This window comes from Elephantulus edwardii, unplaced genomic scaffold (assembly GCF_000299155.1).
Source record: "Elephantulus edwardii isolate Elephantulus edwardi_28Jun2011 unplaced genomic scaffold, EleEdw1.0 scaffold00019, whole genome shotgun sequence".
NCBI classification, from domain to species: Eukaryota; Metazoa; Chordata; class Mammalia; order Macroscelidea; family Macroscelididae; genus Elephantulus; species Elephantulus edwardii.
This window is the reverse complement of record NW_006399769.1, coordinates 3,601,504-3,627,182: the sequence shown is the minus strand read 5'-3', so window position 1 is coordinate 3,627,182 and position 25,679 is coordinate 3,601,504. Positions and strand designations below refer to the sequence as shown.

At 44.1% G+C, this 25,679-nt stretch overlaps 1 protein-coding gene across 1 annotated transcript in view; it reads left to right on the top strand.

Moving 5' to 3' along the window:
• The window catches only part of PRKCE (protein kinase C, epsilon), a 762,004-nt gene that overhangs the window by 700,316 nt on the left and 36,009 nt on the right, over positions 1-25,679 (top strand). Inside the window, exons 13-14 of the mRNA XM_006882308.1 lie at positions 3,822-4,010; positions 14,727-14,873. Coding sequence (XP_006882370.1) covers positions 3,822-4,010; positions 14,727-14,873 — 336 coding nt within the window. The remainder of the gene's footprint in view (positions 1-3,821; positions 4,011-14,726; positions 14,874-25,679) is intronic.

Below are 25,679 nucleotides of genomic sequence, written 5' to 3'. Positions count from 1 at the left end.
GCATTAGCTCTTCCCTAATGCTTCTCTTCCCACCACATGTCCTCTAGCTAGTTTTCACTGCACCCCTTGCTTTCCTCCACACCCAAACCCTGCTCCCAAGATGTGGCTGGCCCTGGTGAGTGGTGTCATCCTGCCCAGCACCCCCACCTCCTCTCTTACCCTGACTCTGACCCTCTGGAGACGTTGGCTGTCTCACCAGGTGCCCTCCTCCCATGGCGTGTGATACCTTGCCCTTCTCTCCAGCTCCATCACTGTCAAGGTGATTAGGAAGCAGATAATTAGGGCCAAGCCTAGAAAGGATTTGACAAAAGATGCCACCCAAAACCAGAAAAGAGTGGGCCAAGGGAACAATAGGCAGGGCCACTCTGACGTTTCCACAGCGCTATCCTGTCTGTGAACACAAAGCTGCTTTCCCACCACAGCCTAAAGGCACAGAACCCAGCCTGTCCCACCTGCCCAAGTGGAAGGTGGAAGGGAACCACCTTGGTGCACTCTGCCCCCTGAGCCCAGTGGGAAACAGACACTAAGATATATACACACATGCTAACCAGTCACAGTCAGCTGGCTGTCTCCTGAGTAAAACGGAGTTTGGCACATTGGTGGACTCACAATATTAGAGCCTCTGTCTTCTGGTCATTTACAGATACTCTGGGGAGTCAGTTACCCATGAAAAGATAACTAAGAACATGATAGAATGTGGATAGTGCCCACAAATCGTGGGAACAGGCAAAGGTTCTAAGGTTTTAAAGGAAGGGGAGGGAGGAATAGTACCATACCTGATAAAATCCAGAAGAGCAAAGACCTTGAAGTCATAGCAAGGATCTTGAAGTAGAAAATGGTGGGAACCGTATTCAGCTAGGATGGAGTACTAAATCTTTCAAGTTGGAGGAAAGAGCTGGCTTTGACTTTGAAATAGAGCTGAGTTACTACTGACATTTCTGGATAATGGAATCTTTAGCTCTGCACCTTTCAGACTCATGCACTCCCCACTCAGCTGAAAACACAGGTATTAACCAAGCCCATTGCTAGTAGGTGCTACCAAGTCAGGTCTGATGCACAGTGACCCCATGTACAATAAGCCAAGACAAAACATAACAAAACATTGCCCCTTCTGTACCATCCTCACAATAGGCTATTGGAGCCCACTGTTGGAGCTGCTATGCCAATCCATCTCATCAGAGAGCTGCTTTTTTTACTGATCCTACCTTGCCAGCCGTAGTGTTCCTCTGCAGGGACTAGGGGAATTTAGGAATGAGTTAAAGTCTTGTCATCTTTGCTTCTTTTTTTCCTTTTTTTTTATACTGGCTTATTTGCAAAGTTTTTACACATTGTTTTCACACCAGATCTTTCCCATTTCCTCCACCCCCGCCTCCCTCCACCCATCAAATTGTGTGACCCTATGATTATTGCTGCCCTCCCCCTTCCTCAGCCCTCTGCTCCCACCCCGTCCCCTCCTTGGATCCTCGTACTCATTCTACAATAATGGTCTTACACAATATTTTTCCTTAAGGGACTGAGTTAGTTCACTTAGCATAATGCTTTCCAGTACCTCCCAATAGGAAAACTCAGTGTTGTGAAAATTACTGTCCTGCCAAAAGCAATCTACATGTTCAATGTAATCGCAATACAGATACCAAATTCCTTTTTCAAGAAGATCGAAAGGGAAATTGTCAAGTTTATTTGGAGGAAAGGGACCTCAAATAAGCAAAACACTTCTGAGAAACAAAAATAAAGTGGGAGGCATAGCACTTCCTGACCTCAAAACCTACCACACAGCTGTTGGTTGTTGATTGCCATCGAGTCGAACACGACTCATAGTGATCCTCTGAATAAAAGTTCTGAAGCCTTTCTATAACTATGCACATTTATCAAAGTTCATAGAGTTTCTGGAAGCATGTTGTTTAGGAATTGGATGTCACTATTAGTACAATGAGAGACACATAGAATGGGACAGAATCGAGAACTCAGGAATGGACCTAGCTATCTATTGTCAACTGATATTTGAGAAGGAAATAAAACCTATCAAATGGGGAAATGGCAATGTCTTCAACAAATGGTCATCTTTGCTTCTAAGGAGCATTCTGATTGTTCCAAGACAGTTGTGTTCATTTTTTGTGGCAGCTCGTAGTATATTCAATGTTCTGACACCGTAATTCAGAGGCATCAGTTCTTCTTCAGGCTTCCTTATCCATCAATCATCTTTTGTATCCGTACAAAGTAGTGGTAAATACTATGACTTGGATGAAGAACAGTTTAGTCCTTAAAAATCACTTTTTGCTTTTCAACACACAAAAAATGTCTTTTTCTGAATCTTTTCACATTTCTTTTGGTTCCAAATTCCTAAGCATGCTTTATTTTTACACTTTTTCAATATGCTTCTACTTTATTGTTTTGTTTTTGTTGTTTTCAAGAGTCTTTTTACTTACCCCAAACAACTGGTAATCTCTCTAAGGGTACTGTGAGTAAACCACAGAAAGATGCTCAAGGCCATTTTGAAATCAGAGAACTGAGCTGAATCCTTGCCTGGATCCCTGAGAGCTCATTCTGATTGAGGTGCTCTCCGGGAGCCAGAGGGAATGGCTGCATTCTTTGGCTCTCCTTCGACATTCCTTGGAGTAGACTCTCTTTTAGAACATTCATTCCAACTTCACTTCTTCTCTACAGCCTCACTTTATGGAAGTATTTATAGCTATATAGATCTGGGAGCAACCTAGAAAGGTCATCCCAGATACTCTTGCCCATGTTTTTTGGGCAAGACTATTCCTAACAGTGGCCTAGGTTGTTGTTGTTGTTGTTGTTGTTGTTGTTGTTGTTGTTTAATGCCGTCGAGTCGTAGACGAGTCATAGCGAACCTATGAACGAACAGCCTGAGCACTGTTCGTACATAGAGTTTCCGGAGGCAAGCCATTTTGGAAGTGGATGCCACTCCTGCTTCCAGGATTGATTTAGTCGGGAAGCTCCAGCCAACACTGTCCACCATGGGTACCCGTTACCACGATTGGCCTACGTAATAGGGGGAAATATCATTGAATAGGAACACCACTTTAGTATCTTTCTTAGCCTTGGAAACAGGTGAACATTTATTTCTCTTCAGAGACAAACATACATCCTTGGTCTGCCACATATTCACCTGGAGATTAGAAAGCCTAGATTTATTGTCAGTTTCCAATTACATAGATTTTTTTTTGTTTGATAGTAATTTTAAAGATTTTCCACCTTAATTAATCTTGTTAAATATGAAATCTGAACCTAATTCTGCTCTCCTCTCTGCTCAGCAAGCATGCACTGACATGAGTGCATGGTAGAAGACCAGAACATGCAGCACTCAGCTTATGTGTATGTCTTAGTCTGTATCTTGTGCCCTGACTCTGATTTTAGTTTTAAACAATTATATTCTCTCTCTCTCTCTCTAGCTCTCTCTCTAGCTCTCTCTCTCTAGCTCTATATCTAAAACTAAACTAAAAATGCAAGTCTGGTACTTTATCTGATGCTTATATAAAAGAAAGCAGTGTCTTCACTAGAGGAGACATGGCAGACTTACTGTAGTTGGCCTCCAATGTAGTGTTTCCTAAACTCAATTTCTACTGAAATTGTTGATTTAGAAGCTAACGTGTGTGTGCGCGTGGGCCTCTGTCCTGTGTGAGGAGCAAGTTAGAGAGGCAGATGATTAATTAGGCTGTTATTTTATCCATGGGCACTTGGCACAGGCACCTGGCTTTGGCGGGGAGGATGGGTTTGTGGTAAAAGTTCAATGGGGTTTCAGTGGCTCTTCGTACACACCGCAGGCCATCCCTCCTCTAACAATATTGTCTCTTAAACAGATCCTCCAGGAGTTGGAGTATGGCCCTTCAGTGGACTGGTGGGCCCTGGGGGTGCTGATGTATGAGATGATGGCTGGACAGCCCCCGTTTGAAGCTGACAATGAGGACGACCTCTTTGAATCCATCCTCCACGATGATGTGTTGTACCCCGTCTGGCTCAGCAAGGAGGCTGTGAGCATCTTGAAAGCGGTGAGTGCACTGGTCCTCTCACTGTATCTGTCTCTTGTCCCTCCTCTTCCTCACTCTCTCCCTTTCCACACTCCTTCCTCTTTTTGTCTTCTTTTGAACACTCATTTCTTCATTCTCTCAGTTTTGTTCTTGTCACCACTGAACATGAAGATTATGGGTAATCAGCTGGGTTGAGGCAAGGGCCAAAGGGCTACCACCAAGAGAACAGGACCTGGAATCTACTGCTCTCCTTGTGAGAAAGGGCAGCACACGAGTATTTCCTGGGATGGAGCTCTGTGTGGGTCCCCATCCTCTTCTATTGCTGTTGTTATTAAATGCCATCGAGTTCTAGGCAAGTAATAGTGACACTATAAATGAAAGTCCTGGACATCTGTATAACTTTCATCCTTTCTCCAGGTTCATAGTGTTTCCAGAGGCAAGCTATTGTGGAAGTGGATGCCACTCCTGCTTCTAAGCTTGTTTTAGTCCGGGAGCTTCACCAAACACTGTCCACCATGGGTAACCATTCTTGCATTTGACTCGTCAGTGTCACGGTGTTCAGCTTCACAGCAACCACGAGTTACCACTGTACAGCAAGTGGACATACCAGGGTTACATGACCTAGAAGAATGTTTCACCAAAAACAATTAAAGGCAGGCCTGACGGTTACGGAGTACAGTCACCCACCTTTGGCTTGGGAGTCTTCTCCTATTGTTGTTGTTGTTGTTATGTGCTGTTGAGGCGTTTGCGACTCATAGCGACACTATGTGCAACAGCCCTGAACCCTGCTCTATCCTGTGCCAATCACATTGCCTCTGACATACCCACCCCGATTACCCCAGTCACTGAATCAATCCACCTCATAGAGGGTCTTCCCCTCCTGCGCTGTCTCTCCACCCTACCAAGCATGATGTCCCTCTCCAAGGACCTGTCTCTCCTTAAAACATGTCCAGAGTATGTCAGATGAAGCCCCAGAATCCTTGCCTCCAAGGAGCAGCCTGGTTTAACCCTCTCGAGGATTAATCTGTTTGTTTTCTTGGCAGTCCAGGGTACATTCAATACTCTTCTCCAGCACCACAGCTCAAAGGCATCAATTCTCCTTCTATCCTCCCTAGTCATTGTCCAACTCTCTGATGCATAGCAAGTGATTGCAAAGGCCATGGCCTATATCAGGTGCACCTTAGTCTCCAGAGAGACACTGTTGCTCTTGAGTACTTTAGAGAGGTCCTTAACAGCAGACTTTCCCATCACAATACATTTTTTTATTTCCTGGAGCCGAGCAAACTGAAGCTGTGAACAATCTCAATCTCTTAGCCATCCATCCTGACGCTACCAAATTGGTCCAGTGGTGAGAATCTTTGTCTTCTTTACATTGAGCCTCAATCCATACTGAAGGCTGCAGTCCTTGACCCTCTGAAGAGAATAAAACAAGACAAGCAAATAGTATTGTCATCACCATGCCTTTAGCTTTGGGACTAGGCCTTCTCCCTTACCTGCCGCTGACTAGCTTGTTGCTCTGGTGCTTGGGATGACAGGAAAGCTGAAAGAAAGCAGGAAGGGTGTTCACAGTAGCAATGCTTTGGCTGAACAGCTGGCTAGAAAAGAAATGCCCACTTACGACATAAGTCACTCTGCTTGACTGAGACATTAACAATACTGTCCCTGGCCTCCTAAGAATCCCTTACATGTGAAATTGCTTACATTTTATAAACACAGCTGTTTCTACAATGCATTTCTACAGTTTACTGTATCAAGTGAAGGATGTTCTCTCTTCTTTTGGGATATTATGGGCAGGGAAGGCAATAATTTCATTTGTCCAAAACAACCCTGCCAGGTTAAGACAGGGCCTGGTGACAGCCAGGAAGCCTGATTCCCATTCCTTGCCTCTTCCACCCCCGAAGTCTCCAGACCTCACGTGTTTCCATGACACGACACATTCACATTTGCCCCCATCAAATGCCCTCTGTGCTATTATTTACTTTTCTTATTTTTTTTCATCAACTCCCAGTATTCACCTACTAATATGTACTTTATAAGAAAACTTATCACTATCATATATTAATAATCTCTATCACTTTCCATAATTAATTAATATAACCTATATTATAAAAATGTTTTAATTACCTGAACTCATTTTAGAAAATGCTGTAGGAAAAGATCTTACTCTTTCTTACAGAAAAAAAAGTGTTTCTTTTCCTCCTCCTTTCCACCTTTCTGTCACCTCATTTCCCCCTTTTCTTTCTAATCTACTTCTCTTTTCCCCCTCTCCTTGTAAAGGACGTGATCTACATGGGGATGACTGCATTTGGTCCAGTGGTAAGAAGCTGTGCTGCAATCCCAAAGGCACATGGTTTGAATTCACCAACTGCTTTGCAGGAAAAGAGTAGCCAGTCTTCTCTCATGGGATTAACCACCTCTGAAAACTTTCTGGAGAATCAGCTATGAGTCAGTTCTGACTCAATGACACACAACAACCGTAATTCCACAAAGGGAAACAGTCTCCATCAAGAACATACAAGTGCCAAACCAGTTTCCAGGAAGTCAGACCTCAGGCTCCTACACACCTACCTCTCTTGATTCCAGCACCAATACTACTATTCCTCCAGTGAATCTGAAATCTGCTGGAACAGCTATACAGACTTCTCAGAACTATACTCCTGATTTTGGGGCTTATTAGAGAAGAAACAGGACACAGTCAGAATGGCAACAGGATACAGTTTCTAAGTCAGTTTCTTAGGTGTGCTCCTGGGCCCTTTAGCACTTGTAGCTGTAGGCTACTGTTACAAAGCTCTCTTAGTCCTGGCATTATGGAGTCTCCCCACCACCCCTGCTCCTCCAGCAGCTTGGGCTGACTCTGGCTCTGGGAGGCAGTGGTCTGGGGTCTGCTCTGTCTCATGTTGGTCTCTGGTTCTGTCTGTGCTGTGGCTCTTCATGCTGTCATGGAGTCTTGGTCTGATTGACACAGACATCCCTGATCCCAGAGGATGTTTACTACATCTCTGCTTCTTCTTCCTTGCTGATAGTGAGGTTTCCAAGTTCTGCTGCTAAACTTGCTCAATTTAAATCTGGTAGAATGGTCAAACTTTCCAGTTCCTCGTGGATAGACTATCATACCCTATTTCCATGTTCCTACCCAGCCGTGTGGTGAAAGTCGAAGGCAAAGGCCTAGGAAAGTAATTTTGAGCAATAAACCCACACATCACACTCCTCTCCTCTCCCCCCACTTAATTAAATCCAAGAACTACTATTTACTATTTCTGATTAACCTACAGTATGCTGCCTGCTAAATTGTTGTTGCTATGTCCCATCGCGTCACCTGCGACTCATAGCAATCCTATTTACAGCAGCTCTGAAGCCTGCCCTGTCCTGGACCAGTCTCACTGACTCTGACACAACCACCCTCGTTTGCCCCAGTTACTGTATCAATCCATCTCATCTGGGGTCTTCCTCTCCATCACTGTTCTCCCTTCCAAGCAGGATCTCCTTCTCCAAGGACTGGTCTCTCCCAGCCATGTGCCCAAAGTATGTTAGATAGAGCTTCAAACTCCTAGCCTCCAAGGAGAAAGTTGGTATCATCCTCTCTAAGACAGACTTACTTGTTTTCTGGATGGCCGATGGTATGTTCAAGACTCTTCTGCAGCTCCACAACTCAAAGGCATTGATTCTTCTTCTGTCATCCTTAGTCATTGTCCAACTCTGATGCATAGCAAGTAATTGTGAAGACCATGTAAATATTAATAAATATGACAGCCATAGTCCCTTCACTATAGAGCTAAAATCCAGTGGAAGGAAATGAATTTAAAAAATATATGTCCATACTCAATGTTTTTAGATGTCTTTACTTGGTGCAGTGAAAGAGGCAAATGGACTGTGTTCATTTACTCATTAATTTATTCACCAAATGTTTTGAACATCTGGTATATACCATACACTAAGTCAGATGCTGGGGATGTAGTACACAAAGTCCTCGCTTTTGTGATTGTTACTGTCTAGCAAAAAAAAAAAGTAAAAAGCAAAAACTGCATATTGTAACCAGTGATCATGAATACTAAGAATAAAAGAACCCCAAAAACCTAAAACTAAAATTATGACGTGTGTAAAAGGAGACAAGAGTTACAAAATAGCAGGTGAGGGAAACTTCTTTTTAATTGAGGTTGGATCCACCTCATGGGGACCTTGCATATAACCGGACAGAATGTTGTCCTGCACTGTCTTCCTGGCAGTTGTTACGTTTGAACCCTTCAAGGACTATTGTTCAATCCACCTCATCGAGGATTCTCCTTGTTTTTCCTGACCCTCTGCTTTACCAAACATGATTCCTGTTCCTAGAGATTGTTCTTTCCAGATGATGTATCCAAACCAACCAAATCCAAGTGTCACTTCCAAGTACCATTCTGATAGTATTTCTTCTAAGACTGGCTTGTTCATTCTTTTGACCATCCACAGTACGTTTAAAGTTCTCCATCAGTGCCACAGTTCAAAAGTGTCCATTTTCATTCTCTCATCCTTTCTCAGGAGCCAGTTTTCTCATGCATATGAAATGATTGAAAAGAGTATGATTGAATCGAGTGTACATTAGTCATCAAAATGACATCTTGGCTTTCTTAAACTTTGTCGTTTGTCCTTTGATTTTCTCAAAGCAACATATCACTTAGTTTCTCAACTGTCATATTCATGAGCGTTGAACGTTGGTCTGAGCAATATGAAAAGAATCTAAACAACACTGGTTGTTGATCTAAGTACTGACAACTTCAGTTTCTTCTCTAATCATCATGATGTTGTTTATTAGTCTAATTGAAATGCTTTTCATTTGCTTCACATTCAAGTGTCATCCATTCTCTAGGATACAGTATGGCATGACCTCTATCAGTAAGGGTTTGTTTGTTGGGCTTTTTTAAATTATTTACAGCAAACAAGATTGTATCATTTGAATATATTAGGATAATAATGCGCCTTTCTCCAATATTGCTGCCATATTTTTCTTCATATAGTCCAGCTACTTTTATTCTTTTTCAGCACATTGAGGAAGATGAAAGTATACTGTGGCTTTCTAATTTGGAACCACACTGTATACCCTTGTTCTATTTGAACATCTGTCACTTGATCCTTGTACAAATATCACATGGGCATCATTAAGTGTTCTGGAGTTCCCCTTCTTTGTTCATATTATTCATATAATTCATATTAGTTGTGATCTGCACAGTTGAATGCCTTAAGCATAACAAAGCAGAAAACTCAATCTGTGCTTCATTCTCTGCTTTCAGCCAAGATCCATCTAACAACAACAGTGATATTCCTTGTTCCAAGTTCTGCCTGTGCAAAAGAAGGGAGAAGAGTACTATCGTGCCTGGGAAGAAGGCCTCTCCAGTAAAACAACTGACTTAGAAACCTGACCATGGGAGATTTCCTTTATATGGATTCAAGAGAAGAAATTGAGTTCAATTCTGACTGAAGCTCAGTAGTGACTTCCATCTAGCATTCAGACAAGATTTGTGTTCATTTGTTTGATCTTTCCATTTTGGAGCTACAATATAGAGGCATCTCTGAAAAGACAGCAGAGGGTCCTCACCAATCATTTATTTGGGTTAAACACAAGAATCTTTGCCCTCTTTAATTTCCCGAGCCCGATCTTTTCATCTGTCATGTCTTTCAATGTCTCCGCTGAAGAACTGAGAAAGTCTGTTGCACAGCCAGAAACACGTGCCGGCAGAGCAGCTTGCTTGTCCGAGGCCCTGGACACTTTCCTTCTAGGTCCTCTAATAAGGCCCTGGCTGAGCCCTTTCATGTTTGTTGTGGTTAGACGCCATTCAGTCGAGTATGACTCATAGAGATGTTTGAACAGCCAACCTGAAACCTGCCCTCTCCTGTGCTGTCATCTTCTCTGAGACACTAGAGCCCATTGCTGAGGTCACAGTGTCAATCCATCTCATTGGGGGTCTTCCTCTCCTTCACTGACCATCCGTCTTGTCAAGCATGATGTCCCTTTCCAAGAAATAGCCTCACCTAGATATATCCTCAAAGTATGAAAGATAAAGCTTTGTCAACCTTATCTCCAAGGAACACTCTGGCCACACACCCTTTCTAGGATAGATCTGTTTGTTCTTTTGGCAATCCATAGAATATTCATTACTCTTGTCTAGCACCACAACTCAAAGACATCAGTTCTTCTTCTGTCATCTTTATTCATTGTCCAGTTCTCTGATGTGTACATACCAGTTGATTGAAAAGACTATGACCTGAATCAGGCCCTCCTTGGCCTTCAAACCTACATTATTGCTCTTCACCATTTTGGGGAGGTTCCTGACAGCCGACTTTCCCAATGCAGTCTGTCTTCTGCTCTCCTGCTGCTTGTACTAAGTATGTTAATTGTTAATCCAAGCAAGATGAAATCATTGATAGCTTCAATCTTTTCGCCATCTACCATAATGTTGACTGTTGGACCTATGGTGATGATCTTTGTCTTATTCATGTTGAGATGCAAGCCATATTGAATGCTATAGTCCTTGATCTTCTGCAGCAAACATTTCACGTCCTACTCAAATTTAGCAAGCAAAATTGTGTCGTAAGCATAATGCAGGTTGTTGATGAGTCTTCCCCAAATCCTGATGCAACACTCCTCTTCATAGAGTCCAGCTTCATGAATTATTCACTCAGCATACAGATTGAATAGGTATAGAGAAAGGATACAATCCTGACGCACACCCTTCCTGACCTTAAATCATGCAGCGTTCCCTTGCTCTGTTTGCACAACAGCTTCTTAGTCTAGCTATAGATTCCGTATGAGCACAGTTAAGTGTTCTCGGATTCCCATTCTTCTCAGTGTGAGCCATAATTTGTTATATTCCATGCAGTCAGATGGTTTTGCATAGTCAACAAAATACATATATGCATTTTTCTGGTATTCACTTCTTTCAAACAGGATCCATCTGATATCAGCAATGATACCCGTAGTGCCATGGCCTCTTCTAAAACCAACTTGTACTTCTGGAAGTTCCCTGTGAATGTGCTCTTCCAGCTGCTTTTGAATGATCTTCACTGGTATTTTGCTTGCATGAAATAGTAATTATATTATTTGGTAGTTTCTACATTCTGTTGGATTTCTTGGGAATTGTAGTGGCTCTTAACTCTTAACTAAGGATTCCCCCTGCCTCCCGCCCCAGTTCCAGGAGACATTTGGCAATTTCTGTAGACATTTTTGGTTATTAAAACTCAGGAGATAGAGGTGAGCTGTTATTGGCATCTACTGAGCCAAGGGTGTTACTGTGTAGCCTATAATACACAGGACAACATCCCACACTAAAAATTATTCTCCAAAAATGTCAGTAGCACTGAGGCTGAGCAACTGTGATCTACTGAGCTACAGAGATTCAGAAGGTTAGAGACTGTGGCCTTGATAACTGGCTGAGGGGTGAAGTCACCCTGTGAAAAGATCATCTGGCTAGGAAGCAGCTTCCTGAGATTTTAAAACCTATCTGATTCTTCCTAGCTGTTACCTCCCCTTCCAGAAGAGGGAGTGTAAATGGAGCTGAGGAAGTGAGAAGTCTTCTACTCCCCTGACCTTGGAACACTTCATTTCCTTCCATTGTCATGTAGTGGTGCTGGGACCAGGCTGGAGTTTCTATGACTCTGGCCCTGGCCTCTGAATTGGTCTCTGAAGGCTGCAGCCTATGTGAAGGTGGTGCAGAGCTCTAGAGTGGGCCATTTGTAGCACAAAGTTGTACAACATACAATCTGTGCAACTAACAGTAAGTGACCCTGCCTCAGCCCTATGCCTGGAGAGTCGGCCTTAGGTACTCTATTAGTGATTAAAATTTACCAAATACCTAAAAAGAACCAGATGCTAAATCAGGTGTTAGGAAGATAGGACTGGTTCCTAACCTGTAGAACGTATGATTCGCTGAGGGACAAAGATGTTATGATATGATAAATTAAAATTTAAATGAACAAAGAATCTGAAGTCTCAAGTGTCAGCAAAGGAGAAATATGGAGATTGCTTCAAAGAAGAAAAGCATTTTGACCAGCTCTTAGACCAAGAAGCTGTTCTCTGAAGACACCAAGGGAACACTGTGTGGTTGGAATCAGGAAAAGTGTGTCAAGGCTATATCCTTTCTCCATACCTGTTCAGTCTGTATGCTGAGCAAATCATTCAAGAAAATGGACCTTATAAAGAAGAGTATAGCATCAGGATTCGAGGAAGACTCATCAACAATCTGTGTTATGCAGATGACACAACTTTGCTTGCTAAAAGTGAAGAGGATTTGAGGCACCTGCTGCAGAGGATCAAGGCCTTCAATATGGATCTCAACATTAAGAAAACAAACGTCCTTGCTTATCAACACTTTCATCTTGCTTGGATCCACAGTATCAGCAGTTATGAGATCTGGAGACATAGAGCATTGGGGGAAGTCTACTGTCAGAGACCTCTCCAAAGTCTTGAAGAGCAATGGGTATACCTGATTCAAGCCATAGTCTTTCCAATTACACTCCAATTGGAGTGTTCATTTCCGTTGATTAAATACATTGATCAGTTAACATTGGAGAGCTGGACAGTGAATAAGAATGAGAGGCAAAGAATCAATGCCTTTGAGCTATGATATTAGAGAAGAGTGCTGAATTTCCTATGGACTGCCCAAAAGAACACACAGATATGTCTTAGAGAAAGTGAAATCAGAATGGTCTTTGGAGACAAGTACGACAAAGCTACATCTTGCATGCTTTGAGCATGTTGCCAAGAGAGGTTATTCCTTGGAGGGGAACATGATGCTTAGAAAGGTGGAGGATCAGGGAAAGAGAAAAAGCCTCAACAAGATGGACTGACACAATGACTGTAACAAAGGGCTCACATGCCTCAGAGCTGATGAGGATGGCACAAGATAGCACAGGGTTCAGATCTGTTGGTTATAAGGTGTTATAAGTGCTTCTTAACCCAATGGCATTTAACAACATAGCAACCTAGAGGTAGATAGAAATTAGAGGCTGATTAGAGAGTGCAGTCCCTAGGGAGCGGCACTGACAACATGAAGGCTGTGCTTCTCTGCTAGTTCAAATCCACAAGCAACTCTGTGGGAGAAAGATGGGCATTCTCTTCCTGTGCCATTTACAGGCTTTGAAAGCCCACTGAAGGTTCAGCTATGAGTTGATTCCGGCACAGTAACAATTAGTTTGGGGTTTTGAGGTTTATTTTGTTTTATTTATTTAAAACTGATCTTCTATGTAGAGACAGTAATGGATGCAAAAGGCCATCAAAGCTGATTTTGTCTATGCTAAGAAGTTCCAGTGTGCCATTCTAAGGAGTATGGATTTAGCCTATGGGTGAGAGAAAGCCATTGGAGGTCTTTAAGCAGGGTTGACCTGAGCCAACTTGTGGACAGTGCATTGGTACCACTCCTGACCTGCATTTACCAACCACTCTTGTTCTCTCACCCCTTTGAAAATATTTAGCTTATGGCATATTCTTTAGGTTCTAGGAAACCATGAAAGAGATAAAATGTTCCCAGCTGCTGATGAAGTTGTAAGTTCTACTGTTATGTATTTATTTCTTTGGATTATACTTTGTCCTGTCAAACACTATTGGGTAATGTTGTTGTTGTTATGTGCCGTCGAGTCACTTGCGACTCCTAGCGACCCTATGTACAACAGTCCTAAACTCCGCTCTGTCCTGTGCCAGTCGCATTGTCTCTGACACACCCATCCCGATTATCCCAGTCACTGAATCAGTCCACCTCATAGAGGGCCTTCCCCTCCTGCGCTGTCCCTCCACTCTTCCAAGCATGATGTCCTTCTCCAAGGACCAGTCTCTCCTCACAACATGTCCAAAGTATGTTATTGGGTAATATATAGACAAAATCATTTACCTTATAACATATAATACTTTATCTCTAATAGACACCAACACACACTTTTATTTCAGGTGACTCTCAAAAAGAGTTCCATCTACAAGCACCTTTTTCCTCAAAATTGTTCCATATCTGTTCAATTAAGTGAATGTTTACCATCGGTCCCAATTCACTTAATAAGAATTGTAACTTTGCTTAGTCACAGATACCACTCAAAAGCTATCAACACATCAGTTTGACATTTTGCAAATATTGAGAAACAATCAACTCTCCTTTTTCTTTGTTTCTTTTAATGTTTATTTCTTTTATGTTTTATCAATCTATATGCACGTTGTACCAGAGATTATAAATGCAAGTCCAGGAATAAAGGAGGGTGGGAGGTGTGTTTGATAGTTTAATTCGTGTGAACACCTAATGCGCTCTCCTTTCCACAAAAAGGGCTTTTAACCTAACAATTTTTTAGATCGTAATCTTCTCTTTTAAGATTTGAGAAACTGTGGGTTTGTAGGGAAAGTCAGTAAGAGCTTGGATTCCTCATCCCATCTTTGTACGTTGCTAGCTTATGTGACCTTACAGTTGACCTCTCTGTGCCTCAGCTGTGCATTATTATGATCCCAATTTAGAAGTACCTCACATGCAAATTGGGGTAATCATGCACAAGGCCCTAGGACTGTGTGAGCATGAGATAAACTATTGTATACGTAAGACTTGGAATGGTGACTGGTGCATAGTACTGAGTTAAAGAACGGCTTTGGAACTTTTCAGAACTGCTGAAAGTGCAGAAAGCAGCCATGGGAAGGTGATGGCCAGCGTGCTGCTGTGGCTGCCTTTGCACCCTGCCTCTCTAGTCAGTGCCTGCAGAGCTGTGGTACTGAGTCTGTCTCTCTTCTGTGGCCCACAGTTTATGACCAAGAACCCTCACAAACGCCTGGGCTGCGTGGCGGCACAGAACGGCGAGGATGCCATCAAGCAACACCCGTTTTTCAAGGAGATCGACTGGGTGCTTCTGGAACAGAAGAAGATCAAGCCCCCCTTCAAGCCGAGAATTGTAAGTTGGGCAGGAGTGCCAAACTCAGAACACACTGCAGGGTGGGCTAGGAACCATGGCAGTCAGCTTGTGCCCAGACATAGCGGAAGGAGGGAAGGCATCCCGACCAGCTGGCCAGGGACACACTTCAAAACCAGACTGATGAGCGCAAGAGCTAGTCAGGACTCTCCCTGAAACAGTCTCTTGGGCTTTCAGTCATTCCTCTTGGAAAGTGTGACCTATTGCAGTAACCAAGACATATTTGAGATGCGGAGAATTCTATATTTTAATAAAGACTGGCTTATTTGTTTTGATCAAAAATGACAAATGATTTCTGATTTAGCTATGATAGTGACATAAGGCTTCTTTGTAGTAAATGAGTTTACCTTTTTAAATGAGTCCATAGAAAGAAAAATGTTCACTAAATAATAGTGACAGTCATTATATGAAAAAACACAGAACGTGAACTTGAGACATTTGAGAATGATACCAGTAGAAGCCAATGAGGAAGCCTGATGTGTAGGAGGTCATTTCTCTCCTCAGAGCGAGTACCCCTTCCTCTGTCTGCCATGTCTTCTTTCTAGTCTCCTCATGTGCCCAGGTTCTCAGACCTGCTGAGGTGGCCATGCGTGTCAGTAGGGGATGTCAGAAAGGCACTCAGAGCTCGGAACTTGGACAGGAATGGCGTGTGAAGTCTGAAACCTGACTCAGCAGAGGCCATGTCCTAGCAGTGACCGTCCGCAGAAGGGGCACCGGGAGGGAGTGTATCATGAGGGAGAGGATATTTTCATTTTGCTGGGTTTTAGCTTCATTCATACTGAGGATTTAGTTTGTGGCTGGCTGGCTGACTTGCAGGATGACCTATCAGGCTCATTGGGCAGGGACTCCAGAGTGATAAAGCTGGGGTCCTGAGATAGGAGAACCCACAGGTACCCCACATTTTGTAAGATGAGCCTTCCCACTACCACCTCAAGTGTGGGAAAGACCCCCTTTTGTACTTGGTGAATGATGAGAGGAGAATCCCTAGTTTCTGGGCAGGTTTGAGGAGAGCCTTCTTAACGATGTTGTGTTTGAGGCATGAACTGTGTGTGACAGACTCCTGGGGGCAGCGTGATGGGCCCCAGACAAGCCAGAGCACAGGACACTGGCCATTCCTGTGCTCCCGTCTTCTTCCTCTTGTGGTTTCTGGTTTTCACTGGATAACACACAGCCTGGGATAGGCTAGTGTTAGGCTCTTTTCTTAGTTAGCATGCCCTCTCTTCCCTTCACAGATCTGGGGCACACTACTGAACTGAGCTATAGGGGTGGGAGACCAGGAGGGTGTGAAATGTGGCTTCCTAGGTTCACTCGCATGGCAACCTTCCAGGAGGCAGGGTCTGGACATCTCTGCAAGTGGCCTTAAGGACAAAATTAACTGTGTCTCTGAAAAAAAAATTTTATGTGGAGGCCTGACAGAATAAGGGAGAAAAAAATGAGAGCTCAGATTTGAGAGATTTTTAACTTAGATTTAATCTAAGTTAGTAAACCCAAAGGAAGGTGAGACATAGAGCCAAGTAAAGGATCCAGACCTTACGCGTGGTCAGGGACAGATGGAATGTCAGCAGAGCTCCCCAAAATGACTTAAATGTAGGTTCTGATCAGCACAGTGAGGCTCCGGAATCCCTGGCCCCAACAGGGCAGGCTGATGAACCAGTGCTTCCTACTGGATATGGTGTGGGGGAGATGCGGCAAACCTTGGGGTGACTATCCCCAAGCTGTGAAGGGGGAAGAGGGCTTAATGTCTGCCACAGGGAATGAGGGAGAAGGCCTTTGTGGAGAAGCCTCATGAAAGGGAAATAGGAGAGATCTTTAATCATAGAAGGCACAGTGACAGTTTTGAACTATGGCTTAATAAAGCAGTCTCTAGCTTTAGTAAGACTAACATTTTAGTCTAACTGAAAATCAACGAATTTTGTTGATTACCAGGGGTCCTTTGTAGTCGTTTTACTCAAATCCAGTGGAAAGATGGCTCTGAGACTATAGCTCCCTGAGGAACTCTAGTCACATCAACCCTTTCTCCTCGCTGAGACCTCCCACCTTTAGTTTGAGACTCTAGGCTAAAAGAGAGCACAGACTTTCTGAAAAAGGAGTCACAGTTTGATGGATCACTGGCTTCACCACAGAGGATGGCAGTGATGAGGGAAAGAGCAGGAAGAACAGGTCCAGGTTGTGTGTGGGTCCAAAGGCAAGGAGAAGGAGCCTGGACACAGAAGGAAGGGGCACAGAGTCAGGAACTGGGGGCGGGGGAGAGCTCACACTTCTGGCAGGCTCCACCTTGGCCATCGGAGACTAATCTGGTTGAGAATGAAGGTGCTCAAGTGGGCAGAGGTGTGAGTGGGAATCAAGAACCACCAGAAAGGGTGTAGCCCTATCAAAGGATGCACTGCCCAAGGAGGTCTACACTAAGACAAGGGAGATACACTGTGAGAAGGGGAAGTGCAAGCTGTGGGGAACAGGGGCCAGCATATCCACCTGGCACTAGTGCTTCTCTTCCCTTAGACTTTCAAGAGCTCCTAGCCAGGACTGGACTTGTCTCCTCTGCTGGGGGTCTTCCGAGGGTTCCCACCATCCCCCAAGGGGATAGCAAAAGAAAGGGAGGTGATTTCCAGGAGACCTCACAAATGTCAAAGTCAAACTTCCTAAAACCTGAAGGCACACAATCTTCTGTCCCTGTAGACTTCAGAATTTAACCTTGCAGCTAGGGCCAGGGACCAGAATGTTTATTAGGCTTGTTTGAAATTAGTATGGAGAAGTGAATTCAAACACCTAGAAGAAGTTGAAATTTAAGATTTATAAAAGATGTTTTTGGTCACACACTGAGCCAGGTCTTTAAAGACTTGTATATATATATGTCTAGTTCTCGAGACTAGAGATTTCTCTCCAGAAAAGTATCCAAGTTGAGGAAAGAAGAGAATATTCAAAATCTATTTATCAAGTTAGAAATCTCTTCCTGAATTTGGGCTCGTTTCTGAAAAATTATGGCACCTGACCCAGTGATCGACAGCATCACCACATCTACAGCACGTCATCTACAGCAAAACGTGTCTTATGTTGAACAAAAATCCGTCTCCATGATCAATAGATTGCATTTCCCTTCTCTGAAGACTTAGTTGAAACATGAGGTATTTATGAGCCATTATCCTCCTTTTTGAGAGGGGTTATGCAGATCACTGAACCTTGCTTGCTGAACATAAGGAGTGCTTGAAGTGCTTGCCACAGAAGATAAAAAAAAATACATTCTTCAATAGGGTTTGAATCTCAAAATCAAAAAACAAAACTTCTTACCAGTGGATTCGTAGGCAACATCATGATAAATAGACAAATGGTTGAAATCGTTAGTGATGTCATCTTACTTGGATATACACAATCAGCACACTTGATACCAGCAGTCAGGAAATTGGAAGAAATACTACACTGGGAAAGTCTGCAGTCAGGATCCTCTCCATATTATTGAGGAGCAATGATGTCAGTTCGAGGACTAAGGTGCACCTGATTCAGGCCATGATCTTTCCAGTCAGTAGCTGTGCATCTGAGAGCTGGACAGTGACTAAGGATAACAGAAGAATAATTGAAGCTTTTGAACATGATGTTGTAGAGGAGTGCGGAACATCCTACGGACTACAAACAAACCATACTGACATGTCTTGGAGAAGGTGCAGCTAGAGTGTTGCTTGGTGACATTCATAATAAAGCTTCATCTCACATACTTTGGGCATGTTGCTAGAAGAAGCTATTCCTTAGAGAGGGATATCATGTTTGGAAAGATAGGGGGATGATGAAAGAGAAGACTTTCCACTAGATGGATTGACAGTGACTGCAACAATGGACTCAAGTATGTCAGAGAAAATGAGGATGGCACAGGATAGGCCAGCATTCAGTCTGTTGTTCATAGAATCAATAGCACCTAACAGCAAAAACTCCCCGTAACCAAGCCAGGGGTTGATGACGTTGCCTGTTTGGCTGGTAACAGCAGTGACAGTGGTTCTTTGTTCCGTTACCACAGCCACCATTAAACATAGGTTACATGAATGCCCACCCATAAAGAAAACTGCAGAGACATAGGGAAGATGAAGTTTAGAGCGTGGTGTTGGGAAGAAGTGATCAGGAGGATAGATACCAGCAGCTAGGTACAATGTGATGTTTATGGATCCAGCACTGAGAGCACTGAGAGGCCAAGACATGAAGAGATGAAGAGACGGGAAGGAGGCAAGTCTATGAGCAAGCAGCACCCTAGTGATCTCAAGGAGACACCGGGAAGATACAGAAGCAGATAGGGAAATCATGTGCACAAACTCCCCTAACCAAGGATCCCTGGGAGGGTCCAGACAGGGGACTGAAGGCTCTGTGAGGTCCCATTTCCTTTTTTCCTGGAGTCTTCTTCCCCTGCGCCCTAGCTATGCCCATTGAGCACCAAGAATGCTGTCAATCCCAGAAAGCTGCTTAACCATCACCTAGTTCCTAAGTTGTGCATATTGAACCTATGGGGGCCTGCCTTGTCTATAGGCCTGATTCAAGGACTGGGTTTTGTCAGTGTTAGATGCTGGAGCTCATGGAATCCAGGACCTAAGAAGAGCCAAGTCTGAGTTGCATACTCTCTTGATCACTCCCCTCACACCAAATAATACACAGCATTTCAGCAGCAGAACTGGCCAAGCCCAGGGAGCCTACATTCTGGTACAGCTGGGGGTTGTCAGCCTCTGGGTCAGCCCTGCAGAGACTGAGGTTGTGTCAGAAGAACAATTCCTAGGCAAGAATTGTAACCACTATGAAGGTCTCATCAACTACATTGTGCAAATTTCATAGCCCAAATTCAGCCTTCTGGTCCAGCTGCATCACATACCTCAATGGGCCACTGTCCCCTCCAGGCCTTTGCTTTCTTGAGATGTTTTCCAAGCTGAGGTTTCAGTTCCCTGGCACCTGAGCCTCTCTGTCTAGCTTGTGCCCTGCTGCCATTAGTCCAAAAGGTCTGCACGCTTTTAGGTTTAGCCCACCCCGGTCCATTTCTCAATGACCTCTGCTTTGGTCTAGAGACTTTCTATTTGTTTCCTCCACAGTCCATCTTCCCCACACTGAATAGACTTTATCAACACCAACTAGACTTCACCATCGAACACAAATCTGTTTTTTGAGGATGGATCAATACCAGAGCAGAGGCAACCTGTAAGGGCTGTTTGGATGCAATCTACACTCCCACCCTTTCACCCCACCCCCCAACCTGCCCCAGGTCCTTGGGGAATGGAAAAGCCAGCCAACTTGGTGCAGAACCTTTCGAGATAATCCAAATAGAAGTCACTGGTCTGTCCTCTGGATTTTTGGCTCCAACATGGTGGTGGTGGCTCATCATTAGCCCAAGTTGCTCCTTTATTTGTGTGTGTGTGTCACTGGTCTCTTTCCATCTCTCAGGCTGTGGTGGGCAGAGCCATGTGTTTGCTGTGGTTGGAAACCATCAGAGGACCTTACAGATCTTGGGAGTGCTTTGCTCCCCTCTGGTTTCCCTCCAGTGTGCCCCTCTTTACCCCTCAAAACAAGTGTTAGGCTCTAAAGTTATTGCTCACAGGCCTTCAGCACTGAAATAGGAGGAGGCCAGCATAGGAGGGTGAGGTCTGCCTCCCCGTAAGCTTCACTCTTGAAATTCAGCGGCAATGAGGGAAAAGGCAAGGCGGCCAAGTAAACGTCTCTTTGTGTACGTGTTCTCTCTTTTCAAGTTTGCTTCAGTGTGAATGTCCCTCTTTAAGGTAAGGCCTCCAGAGTGGGGAGTCTCTCCAGGTAGGTGACCCCTCAGGCCTGGTGACATGGAGGCCCCTTCCAATCTCATGATCCGTTTCCATTCAGCCATCTGCGGTGCATGGCGGGACCCCCGAGGGCAGCCCCTCTGCATGCTCCTGCATGACTGGGCTGTGCTGAGAGGAACCCTGGGAAGTGGGCCTGAGACCTCGCACCTCACCAACTCAGCAGCCTGAGGAGGAGCCCCTCCCAGCAGGGAGCCCCCTTCCCTAGGCCAGCCCATGTGCCAGGACCACCCAGAAGCTGGCACCACGTGACTACAGAGGGCGGAGGGCTCCTTAGGCACCAGCGTCCCCATCAGTCAGAGTAGGTGCACAGGCTGGTTGGTTCTGCTCCACCAGTGAGAACAATGTCCCTGGATTTGTCCAAGTTGTACAAAGAGCACCCATGAGGCTAAAGTACCTCGAGGAGCTGGGAGCAGTCCAGGAACCTGCTTTTGATTGCTGGCCAGGGTGGTGACATGGTGAAGTCAAAGAGACTGAGAGACTTCAGACGCCAGAGGTTCCTATTCCAAAGGGGCTGAAGAGTCAGAATCTCAGAAGAGGGAGCGGGCCCTGTCCAGCCCAGAAGCCAGTCATTACAAGCTTGGCTTCTAACACAGATGGACATTTGGGAGTGGGGTTTTGAATTTTGCTTTCAAGGTTAGAGGACAGACAGTGAAAGATGGGAAACAAAAGGCCTCACCACACAAGCTGGGCTTTTGTGGACCATTGGAGCCTGTGTTGGTCACACTTTGTAGAGGTCTCTATCCAGGTGGGGTCACCTTGCCCAGTGAGCAGTAACCTCCTGCCAGTCTCTGAGGACAGGACTGAAGGATGGTTCAAAACCAGGGATAGAGGACGGTGCCAGAGGCTGGTTAACATGTCCTCTGTGTGATGTTCATAGAAACGTCCTTGGAGAGAGACTCAGAGCTCAAGCCAACATTTGCCATTTGATGGGTCCAGGCACTAAGAAATACTTGCAAGCTCCCACGTTTCCCCTCAACCCATCCGTATCAACCTCCAGGTTCAGGATCTTGAATTCTCAGGGCCTTATTTGTCACCGAGAAAAAGAGAAGGGAAAAAAAAAAGCACAATGCTTTGGAATCTAGCTTTCCACTTGGGGAATGTTTACCTACTATTTTATCTGCTGAGGAGGATGGCAACAGATAAAACAGGATCTTCACTCTAGAATTATAGGATTTAGTAAGTACATATTAGTTTTTTATGGTCTGTAAGTTCCCACATTAATTTTAGTCTCCCAAAATTGAGAAACCGGTCCCTGTAGCCCACCTATGTTTTGTATTTGGTGTCTCCTTAGGTACTCCCCCTCGGCAGGGTTTTCGTAGGGTTTCAGAGCTGTGTCAGTGCAGTATTTCAGGTGTGTGACAGGTTTAGAAGAGGCTGGAGAATGGCAAGGGAGGTAACTGTGATACTTGCCTTAAGCAGGGAGACAGGAAGATAAGCCCTCCAGCTTATCTGAGATGATTTAGAAAAGGAGCCTTGGGATTTTAGCCAGACTCAGACTCCTGCCTGCTGCACCAAGTCTCATTTTACCTAATGTCTGACAGTACTAGAATCCGTGGTCTTTCAAGAGGTGAGGGTGGGCATGGCAAACTCAGGTCACAGGTACGCAAGTAACTGGAGATGCGGAAGTTCCATCAAGTGATTCAGAATATTGTCACTGGAATATGAGTTCCTTGAGTAAGCACCCACTGTATCATGGGTGGTGAGTCAAAGGGAATTCACTGGATGGAGCTGGCATTTGCCAGCTTATCCCTTATCTTTACTGCCTGTGAGCCCGTGGGCTTAAACAATGCCTAAGCCTTCTGTGGTACAAATGGTTAACACACTTGGCTGCTAACCCGAAGTTTAGAGGTTCAAGTCTACCCAAAGATGCCTCAGCAGCAAGATGTGGTAATCTATGTCATGGATGGGAGAGTCCCCTAACGATGAAACTCTATGAAGCACAAGTCTATTCTGACACATAGAGGGGTACCTTGAGCTAGAGACAACTCAGTGACAACTGGACTGCCACCCTCAACTTCCTTTGAGCCCTAGACATTGACAGTAAGATCTTTGAGGGAGTTTATGTATTTTCCCCCTTTTTATTTGAGTGTATTCTTTCTTTTTGGAGCTGACCCATAGCTGACCCTCCAGTGGGTTTTCAGAGGCAGTAAACTGCATGGAGGAGATTGCCCATCCTTCTTCTGCAATTAGAATGTTCTAAAACAAAATATACATGCATGGAAAATCCATATGACATAAACTTTCACTCAAATAAAAGAGGGGAAAAAGTAGTAAGTCCCTTATTGTATATTGCCTTTCCTCTCACCTAATTTTTCTATTATTATTTTTGGCTTCATTTTATTATTATTTGAGTTAAAGTTTACAAATTATATTGGGGTTTTTTTTGTTTTGTAACATTATTTACCATTGATTAATGTAGTTAATTTCTTATGATGCCTAGTCAATACCTTATTATAAAAAAATTCACTGCAGAAAAAAATACATAGAGAAGAAGCATCCATTATATGTGTGCGTGTTTTGAGGGGTTTTAACCAATGCCTCTGCCTATACAGCCACCAGCACAGTGCAAGTGCAGGGCCTTCCATCTGCACTAAAAGCTCCCTTAGCCCCAGGCGAGCCTTGATCTGCTTTCTGTCACTAGAGATAAGATTTGTCTTTCTTAGAGTTTCATATAAGTGGAGTCAGGCAGCATGTACTCTTTCACTCAGCATGTTTTTAAGATTCAAGATTTATATTTTTGTTTTGTTACAGATAATTTAAAACAGATACAAAAGTAGGATCATTTGATGAATCTCCATGTGTTGGATGTGAGCAGTTGACACACTCTAGTTTATCTGTAAGATGGGGGATAGGGAGCATGTCTGTGTTGTGCGCTGTTGTATCCTGAGTGATTGGATCAACTCCTGGTACTTCCGTGGGCATTCTCTATGTATCTATGTGTTGACTGAGTTCTTAGGTTCATGTGGTTCCTTTGATAATTCCATTCTAAATTCTCTTCTCACCTGTTGTGGCCCAAGATCTGCTCATGTGTGTGCTTGGGAATTTGGGATGATAAAATCATGCACGAGGAAACCTGAGTTTGGATGATTACAGGAGAAGGTGAATTAACTCATCATGACTTGAGTGGCTTATGCCAGAGTGCTTACAGAGCCCATCTCAAAGCCAGCAGGCAGAGAACTAATCCTCTCTGGGCTGAGAGGACTGATCCTTATCTGAAACATGTTCCCAAATAAGGGAGGAGGGACCAGTGAGTGCAGCAACATGGCTTTGGACAGGACCAGATTGGGAAGTGTTTTCCTGGGTACCCCAAATATCCCAGGAATAGCTCACCCTAACAACTGTCATTAGTGACACTGCTTGGAAAATCAAATGATGAATGAAAGCAGGCCCCTTTTGGAAGCAGAGAGAGGTCAGCTTTGCCGCAGTGCGCCTGCTGCTCCCAGCCACTGCCATGGCCCAGCCCCAGGCACACTGCAGTGTGGTCCTGTCACACACAGCAGGTCCAGCCTCACCCTCTGTGGAGCTGGGCTTGGGGAGCCCCCAGCCCAGGCACGCCACAGCAGGCTGAGCCCACAGCAGGCTGAGCACAAATCCCTTTTGGGCTTTTGATTCCTGAATATACTCACAGGGGTTTTTATATTCAGTCTCTTGCAACCCCTTTTGCTTACTTCAAGTCTACCCAGTAGTAAGGTATAAAATCAGGTACAGAACAAAACTTCGGTGAAGACTAGGGTAGAGCAGCAAAGAAATGAACACGGAATTTCGCTCAGTCTATCTTTTCTGGTTGCAGTAGGATGGGGAGATGTGAACTAGGTCACATATAAGATGACATTTCTTGTTACTCATACAATTTTGAAGGCTGTGTCCCCTTTGACTCCTCCCATCTGAGAATCACCCCCAAAAGCCTTGGTGGGATGGTAGGCCCACTGTGAGAAAGCAACAGGAAGATCGAGTTTTTGGTTTGTTTTTTCCCCCTTTTAACACAGCACCACCACTCCTGGTAGAAACCTTTGGGCTGGTGCCTCGTGCTGGGCACAGCGCTCAGCCCTGTGGGCAGATTACCTCACATGGCACAGCCGTGCCCAGTGGAAGGCAGATGACACATCTAAAAAACAAAATGAAAAGAGTGACTGTGGCTGCTTATTCAGTGATTTATCACCCATATCCCCAAGGAGTGCCAGTGGAATTTGGTGCTGGTTTTGTGCGAGGAGAGGGCTGAGTCGCTGGGTGTTGCAAATGATTAGATCCCAGACCCCTAGCCAAAAGGCTGGCAGTTCAAACCTCCCTACCCAGAGATGCCTCAGCAGGCAAGCCTACTACCCTGCTTCTAAAAGCTCACAACCTGGAGATCCTGTAGGGTCTCCACACGCATGCAGTTGCCATGAACTGACAAGTATCAGCAATATTTACTGAGGTCCTGGCAAAAGGCTGTGACCTTGACTTAATCTTGTTGATTAAATTTGGGGGTAACAAAAAGCTGTAAAATATAGCAGTTATAATCACTTCTTTACCTTTTGGCTAAGATCACCTGCAGAATATAGCAGTTCTGATGCATGGCAGAATCTAAATAATATCTGCATGGTATTCTATCCTTTACATGGGTTTTGCCTGTATTTTTTCACTAACCCTTAGAAAGCTGGGTATATTTTATGATCCTTACATTCTAGATAAATTGAAATTCAGAAAGGCAAATTGCAAAATCAGTATTTGTGGTAGGTTTGAAAGATTTAAAAAAATACATAGACAGGAAATCATGATTAACCAAGATTAAATGCAAAGGGTTGTATTTAGATTAAAAAAATCAATCTCAAGGAAAACAAGTTATGGTATGGCTGGATGGATAAACTAAGATTGCATCAGTATTTTATCACAGTTACTTAAGAAAAGATCAACAATGACACAACAAGGCAAAGAACAAGAACCATATGGTCCTATCAATTGATGCAGAAAAAGCCTTTGATAAAATCCAACACCCTTTCATGATTAAAGCACTCAA